Here is an 18,644-nt window from a genome sequence, read left to right as displayed (position 1 = left end):
GGCAAAGTTTTGAAGGAAGCATGCAAAAAAAATCGGTTGCCCAGCGTCCCAACACGAAATTATAATTTGGGAATGGGTGGGGTAGACCTCATGATATGATAATGGTATACAAAATTATCGGGTCAACATTCGGTCAAAGAAGTGGTATTGGCCTTTATTTGCATCTTGCCTGAGCAGCACGAATGTTTTTGAAAAAAAAAAATTAAAAACTTTTGAACACAAAAAAAACATTTTTTCAATTCAATTCACAATTTTTATTTACATTTTTTACTTCAAATAATGTCAGAAGACACTTGTTAAAGTAATTCAAGTACGTCCCTTAACAACCCATTTAAAAAAAGTGGGATATTTGATGATAAGATAATTTTTGTCAACCGTTCGCAAGTGCTTAAAACTATATTATTACAAAGTTACACCGTGAATTATTATTTCTATGGATAAATAAAATAAATGTTGACTCGAATTCCATATTTATGGGTTCCATTGCAACTTTGGTTCTACATTTATGAAGCTGACTTTGTTCTTATTCTTGGTCTTCACAGCTTTGAAGTTATCCCCGAAGGTGATGGTCTTCACGGATTCCTTGGGCTGCTTCTTACCCTCAGTTCCCTGGCCCTTGAAAGCCTGCATCAGACCCTTCGGTGTCGCAACAGCTATCTTCTTGGTAACCCGCTGAATCTTCTCCTTTCTCTTGTAGTAGAATATCTCCCATACGAGCGTGATGAGAGCAAGGACGAGTCCGAACAGTGTGGCGATGAATACGCCACCTGGAACGTTTAAGAAAATTGGGGTGATGGTTTTTTTTACTCGAAAACGTCTCTCGTCACTGGGAATAATTAATATTTTTCTGGTTAACTTTAGTTTGCTCGCGAATATGGCAAACTGACCATAGTTGATGGATTTTGTCAATACCGTATTGACAAGGGCTTCGTGGATCGAAATAAAATCATCGGTAGTTACGCCTATCGATTTGTCATTGTAAAGTTATCGATTTGACTGTGCTAAACGCCTTGAAGATGTCTTGCCAAAACGATGGGACTAGAACAAAAATTAATATTTATAAGGACAGAATTCAACCCACCAAGACTATCAAGGGTGATGCCCTCCGAGTTGTCATTGTCCTCACAGCTGGTGTTCCAGTAGCGGGCAATGAGTGAGTCCAGGAATCTGTCCTTCTGCAGCTGGAGGATGGCTCGGGATAGCTCTTCCTGGATCCTGGAGCCTTGCTGCACGGCCACGGCGAAGGGTCTCTCCCCGAACACCTCGCCCACGACAGTTAGGTTGCAGTTCTTCTTCACATGATACCTGAAACATAACGGTCTTACTAATAAAAAATCTCTTATTACACATTGTGGAAAGACAGTACACTTTTAATAATGTCTCGCAACATTAAATTTTCAGATTTATGCGCAATATTTACACGGTACTTTAACGCGTGCGCCCCATAAAAGTGAGTTTCCCAGCAAACGAGTTTTGGTTTGTCATTTTTTATTAAAATTATGTTTTTGTTAACAATTTTGATTCTAATGACCATTATTATATTAGTAATACAATATATGTTATTTTTCGTCAGTTTTATCCATTGATAATGTCAGGTGAATATAGTTTTACGCCATCGGAAAAAGCGAAGTTATTTTGACCTTTTTTATTTTTTAATTAACTTTAACTAAAACTTTTAGTTTTACTTTTTAATAAAACTTCCACGATAGTGATGGAAATTAATTTTTCAATTTAAAAAAAATGAGTTTATATATTTTAAAAGATTACAATTTTGGTGATTTTCTAAACTACCATACTAGGCTCATTCTCGTAGTATGGTAGTCGTACATGATTTATTTAAGAATAATAAATGTATTTTTGTGAAAAAATAATAAAACATAAGTAAAATTATACCAAATTATTTTATATCATTATTTTTTATTTAACACAGGTTAATCGTGGTACGTACTTATCTAGAAATGCCTTATGCATGTATACGAAAATACAAACTTCAAAAAATTATCGTGTGCACTGTGAAAAAATGGATCCAAAATTACTGTTATTTTTATAATTCTCTGGGAATTATTATAATACTTTTATAAAACCAGATAAAAAGTCAAGTGACAGTTTACTTGCGAATTCCGTAAATAAAAGGAATGTTTTTTGATTTTTTTAATTATATGAAATTTTTCAACGTTTGATTTAAAATATTTATTATAAGCTTTTTCTTAATTCTTTTCATGTTGAAATTAAAATATTGCAATTTTTAAACATTAGTGGACATTTCAAATACAAAAATCAATAGTATGTAGTTTCCAAATTAGTATTAAAATAGGTATAAAAAATATATAGAACATTTAAAATACCTTTAAAAAAATCCTCAAATTTGATGGGAAATTATTATTATTTCATATTTATACGACAGATAAACTACTCTCTTTGACTGGATAAGCAATGTGTATATATCTTCCCGTGAACTATTTTACGTTTCAATTAGTAAGGTTTTCACTTACACGGTCGTTTAAATTTTTTTTAAATTCATCGCGTTTGTTAGGACGGGTTGTTTCGGAGAATTTGAAAAATTCTTCAAATTTCAAAGTTGATTTTCAAGTTCTGTGAAAGATTTTTTCAGGTTCTGTTATTATTTCAATTCTCTCAAGCAACTAGCCTACAATGATATAATAACAGAACTTGAATAGGACTTTCACAGAGCCCAAAAATGAATATTGCGATTTGTTGAATTGTTCAAATTCTCCGATACAACCCGTCCTTAATAAGACCGGATATCCAACACAATTATGAAGTAATAAACAAAGTCAACAAAATGTTGAGACTTCGTATTTCAAAAACTTTCCTCTGTACTTAGACTTTGTATTTCCTTTACGTTAGAAATAAATCTACATTTCCCCATACAACACAAAATTTCACAACCTACTCTAAGTGGGTAGGATTTTCCACCGTTTTCCATCCCTCCCTATATAGTGCAAGGCCGATAGAGTCAGACTGGATAGGTCAAAAGGTCTTCCTCAACCTGCCTCTCGATCTGGCCTGCCACGCAGTACGTGAACAAACGCATCAGCTGCCAAGACCTGGAAAAACTTCACCCCATGATTTCAGGTATCCCTTTTAAGTCACCGACCGGAGCTTCCACTTATGGTGACCTATGGCATAGATGTTGGTTATCCAACAAATGATTTCCAGGGCGGTGGAACCAATATGCAGCAAGCAAGCACTCACTTGATTTCTGAAGAGTCGTGTATGAAGGCGAAGTCAGCCTCGAGGCGCTCGTCCACCTTGCGGAAACCCTCCTCGGTGGAAGGCAGTGGGCTGGAGCTATTGATTGCCAGCAGGATGTGTCCGTACTGTTCCCTGACGGGGTAATCCCATACCTGGTACTGTACCTCATCCGAGCTGGCGTTCAGCGTTATCTCCTTCCACACCCTACAATAATGCAAATTCCTTGAAATACATCTATGTTTATTTACCAAATATAATTTGGCATACTTTAGTTTGGAAGAGTGAGAGAAGTGTCAAGTGTGTGCAAGTTTTAATAAACGGCCATGCTAATTTGGGGTTACGAGTGGCAGGTCTTGTTTGTCGATCGTCTATGACGTGCATTTGACCTCTCCCTGGGACTAGTGTATTGGTAACTGTTATTGTTACTCACCGGTACAGGGTGTCCTCTGCGTTTTTCATGTTCATGAAATATCTGTGCGCCATGCCTCCCTCGACCACCGTGTAGTTGATCCTTGACTGTCGCGCCAATTGCTCCAGAGATGACACTGGCGTTTGTCAAATTAACACAGTTGTATTAGCGATGAACTGTCACGTCAGCAATATCATATTGCACATTCTTCGGCAAGGCAATGACCGCCGCCTTTGGCTAATGTACTGAAGCATGGTTTACAAACCATCCAACCCTATTATTGACGACTTTAGTCACAAAAAGTGGCGGCTCATGACTTTTGAGCCGGATAGAGTGCTACGTTTTAAAAATTTGACACTATTGATGATATTTAGAGCCATAACGATTTTGTTTTCTAAAATTCGATTTTTTGTATGAATATTTTCAGCAAATAATAGTTTAGCCGTGCAGATTAGCCGAAAATCTTCAAACAAAAAACCGAATTTTCGAAAAAAAAGTAGACGTTTCAGCTATAAAAACATCAATATGCCATTTTTTGTATATTAGCACTCTAGTACACACAAAAGTCATATGTCGGCTTGTTTCCAATCCGCCAAATAATTCAATATGTACCTCAATCAACAAATACTACTTATTATATTTTTTCCACCTGTAAACAACCTTTAACTTTATTTTTGTAGGAAAGGCTTTGTTAGTGCTAAATTTCTCACTAGATGGCGTCGAGACATATTATATCTTCATTTATTGGTGAAATATTTTTGACTTGTCAAATTTTATTATTTTTTTAATGGTAAACTAATGTTTATAAGACAAGGTTTTATGCATAGCATAGCTCAGTGGTTTCAGAGCACCTGACCGAACATCAGAAGGCACGGCTTCAATTCCCGTTGGCGGCATTTATTTATACTCGGGAGATATTTTCAATTTGTACTGATATTTCATACCTACGACTAATTATTGCTTATAATTATTATTTTTTATTTCGACTACTGGCATTATACCTAGCTCTCTCATTCAAAATTTAAGCGTATTAGATCTGTCAAAGAATTTATACATAAAAATGCAAAAATCAGTCATTTTAAAAACATTTAAGATTTCGAAAGATTTTTTAAATATTTATGCTGAGGGATCAGTAGGATTTACAGGTCCAGTAAGGAGTTCTACCGAGCCGAACCCTCTGATATGCAAATATCTGGAGTCGGTGAATTATTTTCCCGTTTGATCTCTGATGAGTTGACGTGTTGTTCTTGTATTGTTTTGTATTTATTATGCTTATATGATGCACTTGCATAATGTGGATTGACTAGATGATCATTTGTGGAAATGTGTGTGGAAGGGTTTAGTTTTTCCTGTGGGGAAGATTTAACCCGGACATAAAGTCGGAAAATATATATAGCATTTGTATAGCGTAGTTTAGTGTCATTTCACTTCACGTGCGCTTGTAACTAGATTAATAAATAAGGATACGCTGTTAAGCTGGATTACCTGCATCCTCTCCACTGTAAGGAAGGCTGCAAGGTTAGCCGTGAAGGTGGCCAGCATGAGAACGACAAATAGCCAGTAGGCAGCCACCAGCGCTCGGCTGCTGAGAGCTTTTGGTGCTTCTCCACCTCCCTGTGGCGTGAATGACGTCAGCGCGAACCACAAAGACTCTTTCAGCGTGAACTCCCTGGAATAATGTAGTAGTTGACGAAGTTATAATAATTAAGTAATATTAATATTTATTTTTGGAATAACAATGAGTCATTCCTCAAATTGTAAATAATGTAACTGTAATATAATTGAATATCCAAAAAATAAATATTTATCCTAGACTTGCTGAAGAGTCGCACATTAAGGCGATGCCATACGTAGTAATGAAAAATCAAGTGTTTTTGTTTTGAGAATTTGGTCGCCTAGGAATGATTTAGATGCTTTAATTAATGAAGCAATCTTCCGAACAGGCCTTCCATTGATATGCTTGGTGTAACTATAAGTGACCAGCTCAGGTACGGGGGCTCCATCGAAGCCAGAGTAAAGTTGGCCTCTCAGAAGCTGGGCGTACTGTACAGGGCCCGCAGATACTTTAATAGTACACAACTGCTCACCCTGTACAAATCGCAAGTGCGCCCTACTGTCGAATTTGGCAGCCATCTCTGTTCTGGAGCCCCAAAATACCTGAAAAAACCCTTGACTCTGTGCAGAAACGGGCGGTCCGTTTGATAGATTCCCCAATCTTAACAAACGGACTGCAATCTTTAGAGCACAGGCGTCAGGTAGGTATGCTGTCCTTGTTCTATCGGTATTACAATGGAAGATGCTCTGAGGAACTAGCGTCATTGATCCCTTCGGCACCGGTGCGTAGTCGGGATACACGCCAAACGCGCGCCCAACATTTGTACACAGTTGACACTTGTCACATGAGAACGGGTCGCTTCTACGATTCGTTCTTAAGTTCAACAGCTCGGCTGTGGAACGAACTGCCGGCCTCTGTGTTTCCTCCCTCCTACAACATGGGACTCTTCAAGACCCATGTTCACTCCTTCCTCTCCACAAAAAGACCCTCCACACAGCATCCCCAAAGATGACATAGGCCCTGAGGGAAATTATTTTCTTCAGGGCCTCCTGTGTGGAGTAAATATAAAAAAAAAAAAAAAATTAAATAATGCGAGTAGAATACATCTTGGCCTTTAAAATGATCGAGTATTTTTTAGATAAGTCTTTTTATAAGTCCGGAAAAAAATAATGTATAAGGCCTATGAAAACTGCTTTAAAGTTCAAAATCTCCTACTTACGAACCCATTTTCGGTTATGATTTTATTGTATAATGTGGCAAATTAAGTTATTTGTAAAATGATCGAAAAAAAATTAAATATTTATGCCTGAACATCCACAAAATAAAATAAAAGGCACTTTTTGGCCATGTTTTTTTCTTGCATAAATCAAAACAGGCGGATAGTGTTAAGCGGGAATTTAAACCTTATCGCCATCTACGTAAGGGTTGTTATTGATAGCGGCTCAGTTTAAAATATTACACGACGTAGTGCATCGCCTAAAAAATAAAAATATAGATATGTTTATATAAAGACCCTGTCTAGATTGCATTTAGTTCGGGTTGAATCTAGTGATCACACATAAAGATAACTGCCAATAAAAATGTGCGGTGAGAAAAATGAAGACAAATGTTGGTAGTTCTTATTCGAAGTATGATACAGTTAAAAATGACCGAAGGAGATAGGGTCCCATTAGCTCAGTGGTAGAGCGGTGCCCCGGCAAGGCGAGGGTCTTGGATTAGAGTGCTAGATGTTACCTATCTTTTTATGATTTTTCTGTTTCACATTTTCGTTTAGGAATCGCTGAAATATTAACTCCATTGACGTTCTGGGGGTCTAGCACAGAGAACTCGATAACTTTAAAATATCGGATCGATAGGCGTAACTACCGATGATTTTGTAAAATTTTCCGAGCACGGTCACCCTGTTGATAGCTAGACCGATATTGATACTGCAATAAATGAGAAATCTCGACATTTCTTGAAAATTGACATTCCTAAACATCAGACGGCTACGTAAAAGTTAAAAATTCTTATTTATTGAGAATGTTGACATCAAATATTCATTTTAATACACATTCGCAATTCGCATTTACTTTTCAACGATACTAATTCGATTACCGATTCCAGTAATATTTAACAACATTTATAATTACTCACATAGATACGAGTACATTAACCAATTACAAAAAATAATTATATCAGTTACTATGCAGAATCTTATAAAAAATGCTTACTCTAATCTTGAATTCAATTAGATTTGACTAAAAAATGTCTATCGTAGAAGAAAGGTGGTTTAATAGCGTATTCATTCACCCCAGAGGCATGATCATTGGTAGGTTGGTCCTCCCTCTTGAAAAAATAAAAAGCTCTTGTGAAGTTATCGGGGACATAAAACGTAACACGTCCCAGAAAATCAGGATTGCAAATGCCTCCATTGAACAGCTCATGTGCTACAAACACCATTGCAATTTTTCTTCTAACGTCTAGACTCTAGACCAGTGTTTCCCACGGTGGGGCGTACGCCCCACCGGTGGGGCATAGCGCCTCAGTGGTGGGGCACCACGCTTCAGAGATGAGACACGTGGGCATTCCACATATAAAGGGGAATACTCATCGGTCGTACAAAAAAATGCTTGAGATGTACAAAATTGAAATATAAGCCAAATTGTTCTTAATAAATGAAACCCGTTACAATTTCAATAATTATCTAAAATCACAGAAACTATGCAGGATGTAGCTGTAGTTGTTGTATTGCTTAATTGTTTTATACCTACATAATAGTGAGGATATCTATAATTGGTTTCTCAGTTGTAAATTGCACATGTATAAACCAACCAAGTTACTGTTAATTTTCCTAAAATAAACTAAAATACTGTTAATCATGTATCATGTTCTAATACGATTAGAAAATGATACATGATTTTTTCTAAACATGAGTGCGAATTTGTAACATTAAGCTGAAAATTTGTGAACACGAATGATCACAGTAAGAACATGAGAATGGATTTTGCTTAGTATGAGTGCGAATGTGTCTTTATAAGCTTGACTTTTCTAAACATGAATAGTTACACTAATAAAATGAGAATGGATGATCCTAAATATGAGTGTGGATCGTCATATTTAACTTCCATAAACATGAATAATTTCCGTAAGAATTGTTTTTTTTTTGTGTGAATGCTATTGTTTCTAATTAAACATGACTTCTGTGAACATGAATTATCGCAGTAAGAACATGAAAACGGTTTATCCTTAGTGTGAATGCAAATGTCACTAAGTCACTAAGTTTGTCTTTTGTGAACATTAATAGTTACAGTAAGAACATGAGAATGGTTTTGCCTTAGTATGAATGCATATGTTTGCCATTAAGCTTGACTTCTGCGAACATGGATAGTTACAGAAAGAACACGAGAAAAGGAACGGGTTTTCCTTAGTATGAGTGTGAATGTGTCTTATTATGCTTGACTATGAATAATCACAGTAATAAAATAAGAAGAAAGTTTCCTTAGAATGAGTGAGAACGTGTTGCGATAACTGTGACTTCTGTGAAAATGAATAATGGCAGAAGAAAATAAGAATAGAGTATCCTGAGTCCTCGTATGAGTGACCACGTATGCCATTAAATTTGGCTTGCGTGAACATGAAGAATTACATTAATAACATGATAACGGTTTTTTACTCAGCGTGAGTGTTAAATTAAGGCTTAAAGAAGAAACTTACACTAAGAATTTGCAAAGAAACTAACACAAAATATCCTAACATTACTTTGCATGCCAGTAAATTATTATTAACCTTTCCCTCAACTTATTTGGTGGAATGTGGTTTTAGCGCCATAAGCGATTTACTCATTAAAAAACTAAATCGATTGGAAATAACTAATAGAGGGGACCTAAGACCGAAATTAACTAAGTTAGATCCGGACATCAAACTTATTTGTAGCAAGCGTAACTGAATTTAATTTCAGTTGTAATATATGAATTAGAAAAGGTTTTATTCGATTTCATTAGGGGTTTATATGTTTACAAACATATGACATTATGATTTTAAAATTTACCTGCTGTTTCATAAAAAAAGATGCCGGTGGGGCATCTGACTTTTGAAAAGACTACGGTGGGGCATGGCATAAAGAAGGCTGGGAAACACTGCTCTAGACGATCTAGTCCTAGCATTCCAGCGAGAAGGTCAGAGTGACACAACAGAGAGCTTTCATCCCTTGGAAGAATACGAAACAATGTAAATAAAGAAACATGTCAGATAATATTTAATAAAATTATATCACCACATTTTAATTACTGTTCAAGTGTTCTTTTTCTCTGCAACGAAGATAAAATTTAAAAAAAAAGCAAAATAACGCAATGCGAATCTCAAGCGCAACATATACACACGGGTAAGAAACACGTTAAATGAGCTAAATGTTATGACGGTAAAACAAATTATATATTTGAATGTACTTATTTTTATACATAAAATTAAAAAGGGATGATTTCTAAGGAACTGATTAGAAAAATAAATTACAACCACCAGATATCAGATTGCTACTAAGAAAAAAATCAAGCACCCAGAAATTTCTCATGTACCAGGCTTTCAAATTGTATAACAAAATCCCGAAGTTATTGAGATTGAGAAGATGGTTAAGTTTAAAGAGGAATTGAGAAAACATATTTTCCACAAATATTGATGTTTCTGGTTACAACTAATATTTACATACAGTTAAATATTTAAAGATCCATTGTTTGACAATTACTGTAATTTTTATCTTAAGGCGAAGCTTAATGCCAAATCACTATTTTGAATAATCTTTATTTATTTATTTTATTGATACATGATTTAGAGAGTACATGTGGTTTTTTGTGATATTTCACCCTCCATGCTAGGGATGACCCTGTGTTATGGGGGTGAATTTTACAGTTTACGGATATAGAATCTATACATTACTAAAATATAAAATAGAGAAATAAGAAAAATGATGTATAGCTAGTTTGGGTTGCAAGAAGAGGACGGAGAAATTAGAAAATTAGAAAAAATTGAGAAATTATTAGTAAATAGATCGCACTAATTGATTATGTATGAATGTACTAAATAACGAATTGGTGTACATTATGAATACCGATAAATATGCTTTAGATAAATTGAAGGTTTTCCTATCGTTTCGCTAGAGAAGTATACAAATAAAAAAATAAATTACTCAATTAAAAATATAAATGAAAACTACTAAAAAAGTTTTTTATTCAATAGAAAAGTATGAGCGCGTAAAGGAAACAACTTTTTTAAAATACTGTATTATGGCTAACTTTTAACTTTTTTATTTTCTTATAAAATTATTTTCAAAAAAAATAAAAACCAGTTTTGTGCTTGAAATCAAACGTTTGTTTGTCAATCAATTTTAATGCATATTACCTACAATTTAAGGTATTCCAAGAATATAAACATTTTTTACTTGTAGCTTCCTCTTAAGATTAATAAATAAGTACACAAACTCTCGCATGTAAAGGTATCGCATAGTAATATTTTCATTGGTTCCAGTCGGTTGGGAGCAATTCTATTTACGATTCTATAGAAATGAGTGATTGAGAAGTAGTGAGATTTTACCTGCACGGATATGGATAAGCGTCCTTGTTGTTCCTGGAGCTGTATGGAGAGTACTTGTCCAATATAGTGAGCAGAATGGCAGTCAAGGTAAGAGCCCCCACAATACTCAACCACACTTCTACGCGAAGGACCGTCATGAACTTAAACAGAGATGTCTTACGAACTGGCTTCCTGATAACTACAATAGAACAAATTTTTCAGTAAAATTCAGGTTTGGGTTCAAGTTGTCAAGAAATTCCAATTTGCGGACATGCACAACCTTCATGATATTGTAACGGATTTACGGATTGACAAGGTAACGAATTTGCGCCACAACCCTTGGGCCACTAGCTCAAATGCTCTGGTGAGACCTTAGAATGAGAGCCATTTTAGAAACGTTTTCACGTAAAAAAATTATTTGCGCTATTATTATTGATGACAATTACATTGTGAGACAGGGATACATCAGATTTTATATAGTGTAGTGCGATCTCACTCAGACTCAGCTTTCTAACAAATCCAGTGAATTCAGATAATCGTCCAAGCTGGACGCAATACGATTTGTTTCTTGCAATTACACACAGACAGACGCGTAAACGATATTAGTATGTTTGATATTCACCAATTGATAGTCCGGTCTGGTCGCAGTATGGAGCGACAAAGTCAACCACCTCCTCCCTTTGTGACGTCATAATGATGGCGGCCACAGCTATGTCGGTATCCTGAACAAAAAAGGCATACAAGCAAAGACGACAATGACATCGAAGAGTTGAATTAAATACTTGCCTACATCGATATCCTTTGAAGTTTCCATTGACATTACGACAATAGCTAGAGCAGAAGCAAGAAAGGGCCTGATTTAGTAATAGTTCGATAGCGTTCATTTGTGTTTGTTGATTGTGTTTGTGTTAACGCAGGAGGCTCTGATTAAATATTTTTTCTCAGGGCCTATAGCATCTTTGGGGATGTTGTGAGGAGGGTCATTTTGAGGAGAGGACTACAGCCGATATGGTCGAGGGGTTCTGCAATCCGGAGGTTGCGGTTTCTAATCTCAGTGTCCACAAATCAATTTTGTTTGATTAATTTGTTATTTCACGATTAAATCATTTAAAATAATAACTTTTCATAGCTTTTGCCATGTTGAATGACCAGATTAATAGCCATCTACTTTCCAACCATCCTCTATCATATAATATATATATACATTATTACATGGATAATTTTCTTTTTTAATTGTCCTAGTGCGTGATTACGAATTGGTGTCATTTTTTCATTGACAGTTGAAAGTCAAAAAAATATTTTATTTTTTTATTGTATAAACTCGTATAAGTGACAGTTTTATTAATTATTACCTACACGAAAAGAATGTGTTTTTAAGATCAATGTTTTTTTTTTCAAATGCAAATATTTCAAAAGTAATTTAATTTAGTTTCAAAAATAGTATTTCTTTTAACGACAACTTCAAAAATAAGTAATATGTAGCACATTTTAAATACCTTCTGGGAGAATTCCAAAATTCCAAGAAAATTCACAATGTCGTTGGGACTTGTTGGTAAAAATATTCCAAAACCTTAAGCATTAAAAGTAAAAAAATTCAAAATGTGTTTTTTGAAGAGAACATTTCATAAATATTTTTCTACATAATCTCAATATATTTTTGGTACCGTGATAACAGTTTTTTTAATCCACTGTCAAACCACTTTCATTAAATATGACTTATTTAACACAACAATCTTCAGTCAACAATCAAAGATGTGGAAATCAACTTATATGAAGATGAAGCCCAGGAACATAAAGATGGGGAATTAACTAATATGAAGATGAGGACTATAAACATGAAGATAAGGAAATCAATTAATGTGAAGATGAAGTCTATAAACATGAAGATGAGGAATCTGAATTAACACCAACACAATCACCTACAATCCACCTCGGAGCAGAATTCCGTATTGAGGAGGAATTAATAAAAAACTGATATACAGTTTGTCTTTAACACGTCATACCCGGAGGTTGAAAATAAAACACATGCGGCGGTGGTGGGTCCAGATTGACCCGGCTGAAATGATGAAATTAAATGGCTTTTTATGCATTTTTCGTTCATATCCTTACTTTTATATGATATTATGTAGTTCCTCATTAACTCATAACATATCCGTTGTGTTTCTTGTATGAAGATGGAAGTTTTAGAAATTAGTATTCCGTAAATTTTGCGGTTCGTCAATATACAGCGGCGCGGACATCCCGCGCAACAGCTAATCAACGACTGAATTGACGACGGCCCCGACGCACGGCCGATGCGGGTGCCGGGTGATGGTCAGGGGAATGAGGAGGGCAGTGCGGGAGAGCGGGACAGGAAGCGTTCGTCAGCGGAAACAAACATTTTTATTTCTATAATTATTAAAATTTTCGATGGTAAGCATTTACAAGAATATCGTGTACTATTTAAAATACCAGAAATAAATCACTTATTTGATAACTTCCTTGTGGCTGTACCTCTAATAGAAAGATGTGTAAAGAGAAAATAAATTCAATTTATAGCCATATTAAACGATGATTGCTAATGCAAATATTAGAAAATATTAAATAATGGCATTCAAATTCAAGTTGAGTATTTACTTTCCTCACACATTTATTTGTCACAATTAAAACCATTGAATGACGCAAATTAAAAAATACTATAACTTTTATTTTTCAACAAAACAAATTTAAATTAACAATTTTCATTTAAAAAAACGGAATAAAAGCAATATTCTAAATACGAAAATACAAAAATGATTCGACGATTAAAAAAATTTATATACATACACAAAACACCAAATGGATTTATTATTACAAATTCAGCAGCAAAATAATTATATAGCACTACCAATTATAAAAAGTTTAACAGTTTTTTTATTAGTTAAAATATATTAAAAATGCTAAAATTCACAAAAATAATTCATCGATATATTATATCATTCAATAAATGTCATCGAAACTTATATTGCTAAAAATATAGCGGAAGCGATCTCTAGATTAAGCGGAGGGGAAAAAAATGCTGCCGGAATAAATCCTCGGTAGTCCAAAGTTCGCTTAGTTCTAACTTTCGGCCGCGATTTCTTCCTGAAGCCAAAAGAACTCCAAAAATGCATACATTTCTGTTTTCGTAATGTTAGGAAAGCTGGAATTTTTCGGATTGAGCTGACAGAATTTATTCGTATTTTCAATAATTTCCTCCACAATTTCATTTGAAATAAACAAATCAAAAGCATCTCTGATGGATACTATGTTCTGGCTACCGTTTTTCAATCCAGGAGTAGAAGAAATAATGTTATGGCTTCTGGTACGTGAGCTGGCTGGTGGCGCAGAATTCCACTGGAATCCGGAATTCGACATGTATAAATGTTGATCTGCAACGGATTCATTCGAATTTCCTACACTAACTTCATTATCACTTCCATTTCCACTTTCAGATATTTCCTCTAATAATATTTCTTCCGGATCACTTTCAAATTCTGGATCTAATGTTTCGAATTCCAAGTCGCCATCATCACTGATCTCACTGTTCGAACTGTTAAGTAGCTTTTCGATCTCATTATCAGATAAATAATTTTGCTTTGCCATTGCGTTCGTACGCTACGAAAAAAAAAATTAAAACAAAATCACAAACAAAAATCACAAACAAAAATCACAATACTAGAAATGTGCCCGAATGGTTGACAACATCTGCGCGGGACTGTGAGAGACAAAGACGGGAGGACAGAGCTAGAGATATGCTGTTTCATCGGCTGCTCGAATTCAACTGAGAAGAAATGGAGTTTTTGCGTGTTTTTATACACAATTATTCTTATAACTTTTTTAAAACGTGTCCGATTTTAATCATTTTTGAGTCGAAATGTGGGTAAATATTTGATGAAAGAATAGACCAAAGGAAATTAGCCTAAACGAGATATTTGCGGCAAAATCTTTTTTTTTTTAAACACTGGGTCAAACCAGACCCATCACCGGAGTCGATGTGTTTTTTTTTATTTTTTTTTTATATTGAATACCTCACAAGAGTCTCAACTGCTCCCGTCTGGAGCCAGTGAGACTATGGCATCCCCAATTGGTGGATGTTGTGAGGCTGAAGGTAAGTGGGGAAGGGAAAGAGGAAGGTGGGGAAGTACCTGGCTATTACAAATCTAGTCACTAAACACGGCTAAAGCCATTTGGAGCAACGTTTCAATTCTGAATGGTGGTCTTACACCAGGGCGATACTGGTAGTATCTTCCACTCTGGAACGTGCCGCAAATATACTATATTAATATTTTATTTAATTAATTGTGAAATAACACAAATTAATCAAATAAAATTTATTTGCGCACGCCGGGTTCGAACCCGCGACCTGCGGAATGGCAGTCCAAAGCGTTACCACTGGACTATGCCAGCCGTTAGAGGTGTTAAAGGTAATTAATAATAAAAAAGAATGACGAAGTCAAAGGTTCAATCTTCTGAAAAGAGATGTAGAGGATTGGTAAAAGTTATAACATGGGATCTAGATCTGCCTGAACCTAGAGGTGCCTATCGTCATAACTCTACTGCTCGTCGTAGAAAAATTGATAGTGCGATGACCCGAACGTATGTTCAAAATGCCAGAAGTACGACTTCTGCACTAAATACTGACAGAAATTTCAAAGGGAAAACGTCCAGTGGGCCACCCTAGACAAAGTTGAAGAAAGCAACTCGAGAGGCTGGGCTGAGGCTGGACGAAGGCTGCAGAATTAGTAAAGGACTGGAACGCCTGGGAGTGTAGCTAACAATAGCGGAACGATTGGCATTTTGTATGAATTTTACGAGCATGGTTGCGCTGTCGAAATTACAAAGAAATTTTTTATTTTTTTTTTTATTTGGTACAATATTTTTTAACATTTCAAAGTTTTACAGTAATGTTGGCCTCACTGGGTGGCTTGCCCGTGCTGAGGCCTGCATTTTATAATATGAAAATATAATCTTAATACAATCTACAATATAAGATAAAATAATACATTTAATATATACTTTTTTTTTTTTTTTTTTTTTTTTTTTATTAAATATCAAAATAATATACAAAAATCAAAAAGTCCCAATAAACTACTTTAAAGTAGTTTGTCATTGGGTGCTTTTAACTTAAACAGATTATATCAAATGTATACATTCATATCATGAGAGGTGTAATACAATAAAAATAAAAACAAAAAACAATTAAAGCGTATGCAGTTAGAAATAGTTTGTATTAGAGTCTAGTACAAACTATTTCTTTCAGCTAGCCAATTTTTCAACAAAAAATTTCTTTTTATATTTGTACATTTTTTGATTTCTGCAGGTAACATATTTAAACAATTTGGTATCATGTAGTCTAGCGTTCTTTGTCCATATTTGTTTACATGCTTTGGTACGATTAGTCCTTCATTTAATGTAAAACGAGTATTGTAAGTGTGTTCCAGTCTATTTATGTACATACGGCTATTTATGTGCTGAAAAATTATTTTATACCACGTAATTGCTCTTACCGAGAGGATTTTCAGATTTTGATAAAGGTATGGAACATTATGCCTTTGTTCATATAAACTTTTATGAGCTAATAATTTAACAAGAGAATTTTGAACTGATTGAACATGATTTATATTTGTTTTAGAGGAAAATCCCCAAGCTGTAATTCCATACCTTATGATAGATTCAGCTAGTGATAAATAAATTATTCGAAGTGTGCATATTGGAACATAAAATTTTAATTTATATAATCTACTAATAATAGATCTCAGTCGTTCACAGACTTTATTTATCTGTAAATCCCATTTGAAAAAACAATCAATAATAACACCTAAATAAACATATTTTTTAACCAGTTCAATATTTTCACATGTACACAACGCAGGGATACCAACATGTAGGCAATCTGAATTGTGTGTTTTAATTTCGGGTATAATAGTATTTACCTTGGCATTTGGTGATCTAATGTGTATCAATTTAGTTTTTTTTGCATTTATGATTAGGCCAGAGTCGTGAGACCATTTTAAAAGTTCAATGTAATCTTTTTGTACTCTTGTGTGTTTGTGAGTGATGTGTGTTTATATTGGTTTTGTGTGTTACGTGTAGGTTTTATTTTTATTTTATGCTATGAAATTTTGGTAATATTGTCTTTTTTGTTCTTTAATCCATTTTGTAATTTTGTGTGTGAATTTATTTTTATTTTCCTCAATTTTTAGGCTGTTGAAAGCTTTTATAGCATGGTATTGGTAGTGTCTTTGTCCAAAGCTTGAATTTACTGTCGAAGTTTTTATGTTTTCTTTGTACGCTTGTCTAACTGGTCTGTTGGTGTTATTTTGTGTATGTTGAAATTTATTTTTTTTGTCAAAAATGTAGTTTAGTAGAGTTTTAACGTATAATTGGCGTATATATAATTGAAAATAAAACGCCCAACGACGGCCACAACGGTCGAATTGAAATGAATAATTTTTAATGTAGGCACATTCCGCACTCCATATATACTTGTTGATATAAAAAGGGACGTAATCGGCAAATGAGATCTTTATCCAAAAATCGTGATATTCTGAACCACTTTCTGCATTCCGTTTCTCCAAACTCGAATGTATTCAATTGATTGCGTAAAGGTTGTCTTACAATAAGGAAGTTGAGTGAAAAATATTTTGACTTATAAAAAATATGTTCATGTAGATCAAAAAATATCGATTCTAAATATATAAATATATTTCTATATTATTATTCTTAGAATTAGTTAAACGTTCTTGAAAAAGCATTCAATAGCAATAGACTGTATACGCTCCACGATTGGTCGAAAGAATTCTGACGTCACATGTGTCGTGACTTGTACGTACAACGGATCACCTATGGTGCATCTCTTTCTATTACATGAGAGATGGTCGGTTTAGATGAGAGAGGTGTATAGGCCAAACGTTTATTTGGGTCAAATCACAGCCGGTCGTTGAGTTAAAGCTTCCAAGTATATAAAATTATTAATTGTGTTCATTTGTACGTTACGATAAATATAATACGTTTTTACAGTATAATAATCATTGCGAATTCTACCCATCTGACATTTACCAGGTATATTTTTATATACCTTTTATAAAATTTTTTTTCACTCAACTTCCTTATTATTCTCTACTCATTATAATATATATTATAATGTGGTGATGGCTTTTAAATATTTCATCTTTTATTTACCATATAATAAGGCGCTGCTGAAAACAGCTGCATCCCCGGAGAAACTAATAATAGAGATAGAGACAGAAAAAAATAGCTCCCATCTATTGTCAAATATTATGTAGGTATTTGTTGTTATTATTATATGAAATGGATTTCTAAAGATACATATTCGTATAGTGCTTTATAATAATATGTTGTTTATTGCATCGCTTAGAAGTTTTTATTATTATACATGTCACATTACCTGTGATACACTTCAGGCCGCCGCCCAGAAAAGTCTCACAGTGAACTGGGCTGTAAACCGTTATTTTACTTTTGGTCTTTACTTTTCTGCGCGGCGGTCCTGAATTGGCGCGGGGCACGTCAACAAATAGCGACGGCAATACCATACCGGGCGGGAAAAGCAAATATTCTAACTTAAAATATTAATTTAACTATGAAATCTTAATCATTTTTTTTTTTAATAACATCAATTCTAATAGACGGTTAACATTGGTAAAAAAATTACTGGAATTCCTAATTGAAGAATTATTTTTTTTTCCATACAAAATGTTTAAGCGACGTGGTTCTCACAGTTTGAATGACGTCACACCCACACCCCGCCTCTTACCGCTCGGATTCCGTACGTTTAAGCGGGCTTAATAAAATTCATACTTTGAGAATTAATTTAACTATGAAAACAAACTTTAAAAAAAAAATACTCGTATTTATGTTTGAATGCGAACATTGATAAAAAAAATTTAAAAAATGGACTCA

At 34.4% G+C, this 18,644-nt stretch overlaps 1 protein-coding gene across 1 annotated transcript; it reads right to left on the bottom strand.

Moving 5' to 3' along the window:
• Positions 1-471: 471 nt before the first annotated feature.
• On the bottom strand, positions 472-11,431 carry LOC149414469 (ionotropic receptor coreceptor Ir8a-like). Its single transcript, XM_089644186.1, has 7 exons — positions 11,347-11,431; positions 10,746-10,923; positions 5,114-5,294; positions 3,647-3,771; positions 3,217-3,420; positions 1,082-1,305; positions 472-767 (listed from the first exon to the last, which is right to left on the bottom strand). The coding sequence occupies exons 1-7, from the start codon at positions 11,414-11,416 to the stop codon at positions 472-474; spliced, it is 1,278 nt and encodes a 425-aa protein (XP_089500312.1). The 5' UTR covers positions 11,417-11,431.
• Between the last annotated feature and the right edge of the window lie 7,213 nt (positions 11,432-18,644).

Source organism: Hesperophylax consimilis, chromosome 20, assembly GCF_061612785.1.
Source record: "Hesperophylax consimilis isolate HC1 chromosome 20, BYU_Hcon_1.0, whole genome shotgun sequence".
Classification (NCBI taxonomy): Eukaryota; Metazoa; Arthropoda; class Insecta; order Trichoptera; family Limnephilidae; genus Hesperophylax; species Hesperophylax consimilis.
This window is presented reverse-complemented; position numbering and strand designations above follow the sequence as displayed.